At 33.9% G+C, this 12327-nt stretch overlaps 1 protein-coding gene across 2 annotated transcripts in view; it reads left to right on the forward strand.

The window, feature by feature from the left end:
* LOC127874294 (uncharacterized) overlaps nt 1-11179 on the forward strand; it is a 41873-nt gene extending 30694 nt beyond the window's left edge. The window contains exons 42-54 of one of the 2 annotated variants that reach the window (XM_052418520.1): nt 355-477; nt 784-1044; nt 1738-2004; nt 2692-2958; nt 5312-5596; nt 5790-5899; nt 6446-6504; nt 6640-6779; nt 7054-7179; nt 8514-8655; nt 9374-9435; nt 9806-9876; nt 10284-11179. In XM_052418520.1, the coding sequence (XP_052274480.1) occupies nt 355-477; nt 784-1044; nt 1738-2004; nt 2692-2958; nt 5312-5596; nt 5790-5899; nt 6446-6504; nt 6640-6779; nt 7054-7179; nt 8514-8655; nt 9374-9435; nt 9806-9876; nt 10284-10328 (1958 nt within the window). In that variant the 3' untranslated portion in view covers nt 10329-11179. Of the gene's footprint in view, nt 1-354; nt 478-783; nt 1045-1490; nt 1590-1737; nt 2005-2691; nt 2959-5311; nt 5597-5789; nt 5900-6445; nt 6505-6639; nt 6780-7053; nt 7180-8513; nt 8656-9373; nt 9436-9805; nt 9877-10283 lie in introns of those variants that run through there. The other variant, XM_052418521.1, reaches the window with a different exon arrangement.
* Nucleotides 11180-12327: the final 1148 nt, after the last annotated feature.

Consider the following 12327-nt stretch of genomic DNA (forward strand, 5'->3'; position numbering starts at 1 on the left):
GGATATTAAAAGCAAACATGAATGAACCTCATTTGAATTATCATTTTTTATATTTAAATTCTAAATGAAAGCAAAATAACTGAAAATAAGTTTTGTTAAACATCACATTAAACGTTTTTCATTTTGTTGTATACATTGATCGGCATTGCGATGATACCATTAGTGTATGCTTTTTTTACCGTATGTGTTTAATTATTGAGCGTAAGCTTAATGTTTCCTTTTTATGTTTCTTCTTAATATCGTATAAAAAAAACTTTGGAACAAACACATTAAAAAATAGTTTTCCTTTTGTTCTGAATAAATTTATTAAGTTATTACAATAAATGCATTATACATGTAATTTCATTTTCGCAGACATCGACGAGTGTGAAAATGGTAAGGAAACATGTGACCAAAACTGTAAAAATACAATCGGTGGATACAAATGCGAGTGTCAAGTTGGATATTTCATGGAAAATGATAATGCCACGTGTACAAGTAACTATTATTCTGTATTTGTCGCCGTTTCGTATGCTTACTATAAAGCATCTATAAAACAAAATGTATTTATTATTTAGTTGTGTAAATACGTATAAGTCGTTTTTATTATTCATTTATTTGATAAACGATACTAGTTAAAGTAAATTCGTATATTTTTCATATAAAAGAAAGAATACTAAATTTGTTTATTATAAGCACATATATATTGTCTACTGGTATGTCTTTTTTGCTCGGTTTAATTACAATATTACGTTATATTGCAAACGGGTTTCTAAATAAAACGCGAGAATATTTCTTTTCCAGAATGCACGAACTGGACATATGGTGAGAACTGTTCCACGAAATGTAAATGCAATGTGACCAATACTGAGTCTTGCAATCCAACAAACGGAACTTGTACGTGTTTGAATGGCTGGCATGGTGGGCTTTGCTACGATGACGTGAACGAATGTAACTCCAATTCAAACGTGTGTCCCAAAAATTCCCAATGTATTAACCTGTCAGGCAGTTTTACATGCGAATGTGACGCTGGATATCTCAAGAACAGCTCTGGTCTGTGTCAAGGTAAGTAAAAAGATAATAATGATCGATAAATAACACAGAACGTTAAACAGAATAGAAATGACGTGTTATTTATGGTGTTGTTTAAGGCAAAGAAACATTTTAAATAGTTTAATCCCAAAACGGTAGTCCAAACATTTGCCGATTTTTGTAAAAAGGAGTTTCTCAGCGGAAAGATAGTTAAAATGCATTACTAAAGAAAGAAATCAATTACGTTAACATACTCAACAGATGCCTCCAGGGCCCGTTTTCACCAACCCATTCATAGCAACCTATTATTTGACGTGATATAAATAAATATACTTTAAATGAAGAAAAGTTAGTTGAGCGTTTTATGCAACTGCCATACATGAAATGTTTCAAATGAAGAATTGTTTTGTTAGAGGTAGTTGTTCAAGATGTATTGTACTAAAAAACATTACAGTTCTACAAATGTGTTGTGCTTTTAGACATAAGACATAGTTGGTGAATATGGGCTCTGATCTATCAGTCGACCATGACATATGACACACGAATGGGCGTTTTGCATACATGATGACGTCTTTGCGTTGTAAACGTTTGTATTGTGAATTTTAACTAATAACCAAGGGTCTAGAGCATATCCGTTTTTAGAACATGTGCTCGTTTAATTATTTTGATGATGTTTTTTTTCATTTATATAAAACGTTGTAAATGAAACATTGTATTCTTTTCAAGCGTGTCCTCAAGGACGCTTTGGTAAAGGCTGCACAAGCATCTGTTTGTGTGATATGACACATACATCCGTGTGCAACACAGAGAACGGGAGCTGCACGTGTGACGCAGGATGGACTGGCCCCGAATGTAAAACAGACGTCGACGAGTGTGCGTCAGCTAATGACTTCGAATGTCCTGCAAACTCGACATGTGTCAATTCACGGGGTAGTTACGATTGTGAGTGTGACCCGGGTTTCAAAATGAGCAGCAACGGTGATAGCTGTACAGGTGACGTTTATTGCGTAGTTTATAAAGAAAATATATATTTATTTTAAAAAAAACTTAGCTTTCATGATCTTTGACGATATGGTGACTTCTCTTTACAAAAAGGATCTGCCAGCGAAAAGATCATGAAAGGCAACTTTAATCAGGACAATAAATTCAACTACGTTTTAAACTTAACATACTCAACATGCACCTCGAGGGGACCTATAAACCAACTAATTCATAGATTTAAGGCAACAGAGTAGACTACAATAAAGAAAACGTGTTCAGCGACTGAGCATACAAAGGCGTCGCAAGATGCTCATGTCATAAATTAATTGTTTTCAATGAATAATTGTGAAGTCCAAGGAGTTTAAGTCAAAGTCATTGTAAAATTTAGTCTACTATATCGACATGACAGTTAAAACACATGTGCTGTACTTATAGACTTTAGACAAATAATAAGTTGGTAAACACAGACCGTGATCTATTCGACATGATTCGACAACGACAGATTGATAAGAACGGGCAATTCGCGTACCTAATGACGACATTTATATTGCAGACCAGTTAATTTTGTGTTTTAACGAATAACAAAATATCTCTACACATTCTGTTAAAGAAAATGTGCTCGTATACTTACTTCGATGATATATTTTTAATTAATTTATAACAGACATCATGAATGATAAATGTTATTTCTTTTTCTAGCTTGTCTTCCAGGTCGTTTCGGCAAAGACTGTAAAAGCGACTGTTTGTGTGATATGACACATACATCCGTGTGCAACATAGTGAACGGGAGCTGCACGTGTGACGCAGGATGGACTGGTCCCGAATGTAAAATAGACGTCAACGAATGTGCGTCAGCTAATGGCTTCAAATGTCATGCAAATTCGACATGCCTTAATACTCTTGGTAGTTACATTTGTGAATGTGAACCGGGTTTCAAAACGAGCAGCAAAGGCGATAGCTGTACAGGTAACGATTGTGGTAAATTTAACTGCCAAACATCGCAAAACCTCTGCCAATTTTTTCGGAAAATGTGATTTGTTGGTTTTTCTTTCACATATTGTGTTTGCTTTTGTGAATAGTTCAATCCAGAAATTTCAGAAACACAACCGACACTTTTACGGACGGTTATTATTTATCTATTCAAAACGATTTTTTTAAACCCGCATTAATTTGCTTTGACTGTTCTAAGGCGTGACCGACCAGACGGAGCAGATTAAAAGTAGAATACACTAATAATCTCCTGTTCAAAATATATATTGTAAGTAAAAGTTTAGAAATTATTCTTCACAAATACATCTTTAACCATCTAAAGGCTACTGACTTTACAACTCCATTTCAATCAGGTTTTATACCTCAAGATTTCACAGTCAACCAATAAGTTTCGGTATATCACTCTTTCTGTAAAGCCCTCGATGGAGGCAAATATGTTAGAGTCGTATGTTGCAACATTTCAAAGGCTTTTGATAGAGTATGGCACGCCAACCTAATTAACAAGCTACGACTAAGAGGTATCTTGGGCCATGTATCATCTTTGTTACAAATTATATTAATGCATGAAGACGGTGTGTTCTAATTTCCGTTTGATAAACTGACTCATTGTCTATCAATGCTGGTGTCTCTCAATGGTCCATATTAGGGCCTCACCTTTTCTTGTATACAGAAATGAAATTTTTGCGAGATATTCACTGCCCGGTACGCCTGTTTGCAAACGATACTGCGCTTATATAACCGTGTACAATCTGGTAGATGCAGCTACTCAACTCAACGCTTATCTTGAAAAACTCCATTCCTTGGCCGAAATGGTGTTGCTTATTTTCAATCCATCCAAAAGCGAGTCCATAGTAATATCCAGAAAAATCGATGGTCCGATTCAACCCCTCTTTTCCTTAACGACTGCAAAATCAATGAGGTTTTGTCTAAAAAGCATATAAGCCTGATAGTTTCTATCTCTTGGCACAACCACATGAATCCATTAAGAATAAAGCATGGCAAAGGATCAATTTAAGGAGATCTTTTAAGTTTACCCTCGATAGAAAGTCCCTTCTAACTGTATATACGACATTTATTAGACTAATTCATGAATACGCCGATGTATACTGGGATAATATAACTACACAGGATGCATTAGGAATTTAAACGATCCATCATAAAGCAGAATGGATATTTAGGGGGGACACGTCTAGAATTATTGCAAGATTTATCTTATGTAACGTGGTTTGAGCCCTTAAAAAATAGGAGGACTTACTATAAACTTACCATCTTCTTCAAGATGTATAATATTCTATCATCCCCTTTATTTGTCTACACTGATCTCTAGCGCGGGTGAAAGATTGCATATCCACTTCGTCATTCCGACAATATACGCAGCATTCCATGTAAATCACAGCTTTTTTACCATCTTTCTAACCATCAACTATGAACCTATGGAACGCCCAAACGGAACCGGTTAGTACTGCTCCGTATCTCTTTATCTTCAAAGCAAACCTTTACAAAGATAAAAAAGAATGCAATAGAACGATGGTGAGGGAACGCTTTTTGCGAATGTATTGTAGCATTCTAAATGAACATTTGTACGCGAAAATATATTGGATAGTCCATACTGTCAATAGGGGGCGATAGGAGACACATATCACTTTGTCTAAATTTGCCCAATTTATAATTAAAAAAGAGCAATCCTATTTTACAATCTGTCAAGTTTCCTACCAATAACTGTGCAACTTCTTATTCTTGGTGTCAAAGACGAATCATACGAAAATTCTCTGGTATTCAAACATGTTCAGTCTTTCACGCGAGATAGTCCTAGATTTAAAAAATACTCCTTCTCATGAACACACCTTATCCTGTTTACGATGCCCCGCCACGCAACTGTTTGTTTTCTTATCGCAACTTTCTTAAATTGCGAAAACTCAGCCCGTTTTATCTCTTTCGTATAAGATAAAGCATATTACAAATTAATAATGTTGATGTGTATAAACGTAATATCTATACTTTATAATATCCTATATACTTTCTTCATTCCTTTATTGCATATTTATATCAACTTATATTCTACCCTATTTATTGTTTCGACATTGTGTACATTGCAGTAACATGTTTATTTGTTTATACCTTATCAGCTGCACTCTTAAATGACAGAAGCGAGACATAGCATAAGCCTCGAGCTTTTTTTCTCAATCATTTCTAAACAGTCCGAATTGTAAGCATATTTTATTCAACGTAGTATGCATGTTTGTTTTGTATTATATTGTTTAAATGTATTCTACAAAACACTTAATAATTGGTAATTAAACTAAACTATCTAAATTGGATCTGTTTTCAGAGTGTTCAGACAACACATACGGAAGAAAATGTTTCAATCCGTGCGCATGCGTTATAGAGAACACATTTTCCCACACCCAGTCCTGTGACATTATCGATGGAACATGCAAGTGCACTGGAAACTGGACGGGGAATACTTGCCAAATCGATGTAGATGAGTGCCAAGAAGATGTGTGTAAGGATCAAAACGCCGTATGTTTCAACACTGATGGTTCTTTCGCTTGCTACTGCAAGAAGGGCTTTGTAAAAGACGATGTTACCAAAACGTGTTCGAATGTTACGACAGGTATAGCACTTATGTATTATTATTAAGTTTAAATGTTTATTATTAAAACATTAACAGGGACTTGGCAATTTGTACGAAATGTGTATGTACAAGACAGTGTTCAAAAAGCCAATATAATTGAGTTTATCATACCAACAATTCTATGATTTGTGAAGGGTCCATTAAGATCATTACGCGTTATACAATTTGTTAGTTGTAGAAAAGAAAAGAGACATGCAGATAACACTGAAAATTGACGCTCGGAGTATTAATCTTACATCAGACAGGGATTTTGCAGTGGTTGCCGGAAAAGTTACATTATCGGTATGTACTGACGCATGTGCTTTTCATTTATTAAGTTACGATTACACATCGTGAAATACGCAATGAATTGAAAACGATTTTCGATTACATTTCAGTATATGGTGAATATAGTGTTTGATAATGAGTTCGGTTACCAAGTTCAAACACGTGTTTAATATAATAGGGCATAAAATGACGACGCTTGATTTTTTACAAGCGTATATTAACAGCGTGTTATTTAGCCATATAGGTTAAACATATGTTAAAGTTCTTCTGACGTAACGCCATAACCTTTGAGGACAACAATGCGCGAAATTGTACATCATGAGTTGTAAATGTAAAAGAATATGAAGCCTATGAACATGTTCAGTATTTGATTCTCGGGCAATAACCATAACGTTTTGTATTAAAAAAAACACTGGAGACATTAAAATAACAAAATGCTTGTTACATGTAAATAGCTGTTTGATTTTAAAAATTGTCTATTTGTTTTAAGAAACACGATGTTTGTTTATAAATTATACATAAAATATATTGGCATTTTGTACTACGCACGTTTCATTGCAGCTACGGACCTACCTGTTGCGGTTTATTACAAATTTCCAAATTGTCATTAAGAATCTACGGTATGCTGTTTTATATGCAAGCGTTTCATGTGTACTTTTTAATCCTGGAATGAATTGCTTGAACTTCACGTATATTAAATTATACTGTCATATTATTTTTTAAATATAGTATTATACTTGTTATCGTTTTCGCAGGAGCGGAAGCTTAGTAATAGACTTTACACTTTTTTACAACAACGCTGCTGATACGGTTACAAGTGTTACTAAGGCACTAGGCGATCTTAGGAATGGAACAAACATCACGTATGACGGAAAGATTGTTGAAGCAATCTCAGGTGGGTGAATATTCAGGTTCACCAAAATCAGCTACTGCCTAATAAATCGGTCAATATCTGTAATGATATTTTGTTTCAAAGATTTCATTCATTTTAAGAGGCAAGCTGAATTGCACAGTATATCACTATAACGTGTGACACATTGTTTGTCAGTATTAATGAACTAAGCAAGCTTTTCTATAGCCATCATATTCTTATTTGAAAAACTGATTACGGCAACTTGACCAGTGGCGACTAGACTAATTATCACAATGTTTTCATTTCCCCTGAGCAGAACCACTTGCTAACGCCACGCTGTGTGGTTTGTTCGAGGAGATAAGAGGAGGTCCGTGTGAATACGGAATGGCGTGTAACGTTACAAACGGTGTGGCCTCGTGCGTAGTGAACATTGTGCCCACAGGTGCGTATGACTCAAAGTTATATTCCAATCTATTGTATCATCCAATATTTTGCAATAAATAATATAAATAATGTGTACACTGTCAACAGGTATTACAATTGTATTAGTGAACAACACAAAAGATTCTCGTTGTAACGTTATAAAAGTCTTGTATGGTGTTTCTGATGAGAATTGTAATTGAAAAAGTACTGATAACCATATCGCTACGTTATTAAACCTTGATTTATTTGAGGTAATTTTCATAATTCGGATTTAACATAATGTGTTTTGTTATTTTACCGAATAATTTCATGTTAAGTATAAGACATTTAAAGCATTTGCCTAGTCACAATTTCAACTTTAGAACATGCAGGTACTGATTGTATTTAAATTGGTGTTAACGAATGTGTACATTAGTGCACAGGTGAAGTCGCCTAGTCATTACAAGAGATAATGTAGAATAGTAACTACATTAAGTTCCTTCACAGGGGACGTCATCCAGTCATTACAAGAGAGTATGTTGAATAGTAAATACATTAAGTTCCTAATAAGCATCTGAATTTAGTTTTAATAATTCGTTCTCAAACTTTAATAGCAAATATCTATTTCGGTATAAGGTCAAGTTATAAATATTTGTTTTATTAGGAAACATGAAGGGTATAATATATAATGACATTATTACCGTAATTTTTAGTCTGTCGGACAATCTAGCTGATCGTTTGTGTTACTGGAGCAGATAGTATATCATCCTAAAAAAAACTTATTTTTTCTGTCTTTCATACAATGTTTCGCTGCCCTTTGTTTTTTCTGTCACGAGCAGTATATTATACTATAACTATGTTTTAATCTTTGGGACAAAGTCGAGCTGATAACGGCTGTTAGTCTGACAAACAATACATGTTATTATAACTGTGTTCTTCGCAATCTGTCAGACAATTCCAAGCTTTTCGTTGGTGTTTCTGTGACAAACAATGTATTATATAATTACTTTGTTACTGATTAGGCTTCAGACAATGTCAAGTTGAGCGTTGTTGTTGTTGTTTGTTTGACGATCATATTGTAACGATGTTGTTGTCTATCTTTCAGACAGTATCGATGTTGATGATTGCTGTACTATAATACTGAGTTTTTCTTTTTGCCAGACAATGTCAAGCGGATAATTGCTGCTTCTGTGACGAGCAATGTTTCATACTACTACTATGTTATTGATTATATTTCAGACAACGCCAATCTGATCGTTGGTGATTCTCTGACAAAGCATGTTTGTTGACTGCAAGACAGATCCAAGATTTTCGTTTGTGTTTCTATGACGAGCAATGTATAATACTTTAAATATATTACTGATTATGTTTCAGACAATGTAAAGCTGATCATAGGTGTTTCAGTGGCGGGAGGTCTAATTCTGGCTATAGGAATTTGTACAGCGATATGTATTGTGATCAAAAGAAAAGCGAGGAACGCAAAAAAGAACACCCTAAGGCTGGATAACCTCAATCGGTACAATGAGTAAAAGAACATTTTTATTGTTCAGTGTCTTGACATTTTAAGTTATTAGTCCTGTAATGAACCGTATTCTTAAATCGACTGATTTAAACAATTTTGAATCACTAGACAAAGGTATAAAAGGTACGCATTGATTTGTCGAAGCTTGCTGCTTCGAACATGATTAAAGATAGGCGCCGATAGGCGCCGACAATCATGTTTAATGAACATGATCGAACTGAGCAGTATGTACGTGTTAATAATTATGTTTTAATTCGCATCCTGTCAACACAACAATTCGAGTTTGACACGTATCATATGTACTTGATATCAACACGCAGCATGGAATGTCGGCTATTTGACACAAAAATAGGCATTTTCTGGTCTTTATACGCTTATTGATAACCAAACAAAAATTGTATTCGTTCCGCAAAAGTAAATAGAATTATTTCAATATTCGAAAGTTCAAATATTCATTGGCATCACTATCACAAAACGATATGTGATTTTGTTAAAGTGAGCAAAGCTTTAAATAGTTTGAAAGTTTGAACACACAAAACTAATCGATTGTTGTTATTTACGCTGCTTTCAATAACTTGTTCAAAATACAATCGTTTACCCGTTAAATATAACGTTAAGTAAAAAACACTAATCAACTGTTTAGTTACTGCTGTAGAAATGATAAAGTTCATTATGATGCCAAATGCTACATAACTATTTGCTCAACATTTAGATTTGATGGACAAGGTGGGAAGGTATTTTGGAGATCACCATCCAAAGAAGTTCGCCATGGAAGTACGTGTGTTTGTTTCTTATGTTGTGTAGTGGTACACGTTATTACTTTTGATTGTTGATAACTATTAAATATAACAAGGCCTTGTATTCTGGATATCGTAAAAAACGTCAGGATATTTCAAAATAACTAATGGTCGTGCATTTTATTGGTAATTGGGAGATATTGAAAACATATTGTTCAGTCTGTTGTCTCAGCATAAATGTGAACTATTTTTTTCAAAAAAATAGTGCTTTATAAGTAGATCTATACGATGTCTGTATGAACGAATGAATTATTGGGTTGCGTTGCGGTTCAGGTACACTATCAAACACACTGGTAGAATTATTAAAATATGGTCAGTATATAATTCGACTCATTAAAAAATTTCAGATGAACCAGATGCCCCAAGGTATAGAACATGGCGATCCATGGCTCTGTCATTCAGGCAGGATGCCGTTCAGGTATAAGTAAAAAAAACATCGACTACATGTGGGCCATGCCTTGTGAAAAAGGGGTTTAATGCATGTGCGTAAAGTGTCGTCTCAGATTAGCCTGTGCAGTTCGCACCGGCTTATCAGGGACGACACTTTCCGCTTTTTCGATTCTTTTGTTTAAAGTCTCTTGGAGAGCAAAAATGAAGATTTGGAGGAAAGGGTTGTCCCTGATTAACCAGTGCGGACTGCACATATTACTTTGGGACGACAATTTACGCACATACATTAAATCCCTTTTTATCAGAGCGCGGCTCATATTTTTGTTTCTTGAGTGATTATAATCTGGTTAACTATCTATATTATGTGGAAGTATTGTACAAAGAATGCTAGAAGATTGTTTCATTTCGAGTAAATTAAGTTGAATATTATTTCAGATTCCGAGAATAGTTGCAGACGAGAATTCGGGTACTGCAGGGTAGTGATTTACAGTACGAAGAAAAGGCCAGGAAAAAACACTAATAAATAAGCTTTTATTAGATTTCCTGTGAATTTCGATTCCACCGAATCATATTTAAAGTGTATATATGCAAATTTCGTTTCGTACACCCTATGTGGAATCTGACATTATTATTGTGTATAAGTTTTAATACTAATCAATGGTGTGTTATCATTTGTTTTGAATGTCCAATTAGGTTTTCATAATTGCTATATTTGTTGTCTATTTTTATATATTTGTTTAATATGTGTTTTGTATTATTTTATTATTTTATCTAATGAAAAATATGAACGTTCAATTTATGTTGAAATACTAACAGAATTTGTACAATATTATATAAAATACTGATCATATTCAGATACAAAAAACATAGTCCATACGGTTCGTTTGTTTGAATTGACACCACAGGTTGTTTTTTCAAGTCGTGACAACGCATTTTGAGTTTTAAACCTATTTATTCATGATCCAAAAGATAACAAGTACTTTATATATCAGCAAAAGCAACCAAAATGCCTTTTTAGCATATAAACACTAAAAATTCAAGTGACACTTTGGTATCTTTTAAAGTGTATTGTGGCGTTTTGTAAATAATTATGTACACTATGATGATTTGTGTAGCTACTCGTTAAAAAGGTGGTTATAACTTTCTTTAATACATAATATTAAGTTGCATGTGTTTCATACGTTTTGTATACTTTCTGTATTTTGTCTTACTACTAATTTTATTTCGTGTTTAAAAATATGCAAGATCTTTTCTATTAAGTACTGTTTCCGCTGGTTTGTCTTTTATTTCTTTTTCTCTTTTAATTTTTAATAAATCATATAATATTTAAATTTACTGTTGTTGTTTTCATTTTAATACATGCATCTTATCGTGATCATGGAACCTGTTTAAATTCTCAATATTTCTTGTTAATCTTCCATATGCGGTTAAGCAGTTTAAAACATCAGTTTAATTGCGTTGTGATGTTTTGGGTAAGTGGTTGCTTTCCATTCAGTAGAACGTTATGCTACTTATAAGAGTACCGTCGTCACAGCTGGTGTTCAACAAGCTAAGATTCCCATGACAACCACTGAAATAGTGAAGGACAAATAATCGACTAGACTCGATTTATCATCGCGCTTAGATACTACATAGCTTCCGATTATTCTACAAAAATTAGTGTTTTAAATCTTGTATATACAAATGCAATTTATTTAACACCAGTTAAAATCTTCGAAGTACTTTCTCTGAACTATGCAAATTTGTGTACCATCGCAATGAGGTTAAAACTGTAAAATATGGTTCTCTGTTTGCCAATGTTTTTAACTGATCACGAAATGTATTTAAGTTCCTGTTCTACAATCAAAGAGTATTGTCTGTAGAGGCGGTTTACATATATTAACGCACTTCAATACTAAACAACTACTACTACTGACCTTCTGGTTGTGTTTATGAGTAAAAAATATAAGAATTACTTCACAGAAAAAGGGCATTAACCATTGTAGTGAAGTGTTAAACGGGCTAAACACGTTGCGCTTAGGTCCGTAAAATGCGAATAACTTTGTCGGGCTGACTGTTAAGTCGCTGTCACGCGAGAAAGTTCGAAGGGATCTGTGCACTTTCTTAGATTATACCGGGCATTTTATATTTAAATGATAAAATAGAAACATGCATAAACATAATTCATTATCTTGCGTTTTAAAGGGGTATTGTAAATGTCGTTTTAATAGTTTGTTTACCCATTTCCTAAAGTTGTTTATTTTCAACAGCGATATACTATTATGTCATTTTAACAAGTCTGCGTTTTAACTTAGTGTCATAATTACTCTTCATGTAGGAAACGTTCGTTTGATTTTAAGAGGCTTGATTTAAATAGCACTATAACGCTGGTTAAGTAAGAGCACTTTGTTCATAATTCCCACGTTTCATGGACCCTTTTTCTGTTTACTTTCAAATGAGTGTCGACTCATGAAACATGTTGCACAATAATCTATAACTA

The sequence above is a fragment of the Dreissena polymorpha genome, chromosome 3 (genome assembly GCF_020536995.1).
Source record: "Dreissena polymorpha isolate Duluth1 chromosome 3, UMN_Dpol_1.0, whole genome shotgun sequence".
Lineage (NCBI taxonomy): Eukaryota > Metazoa > Mollusca > Bivalvia > Myida > Dreissenidae > Dreissena > Dreissena polymorpha.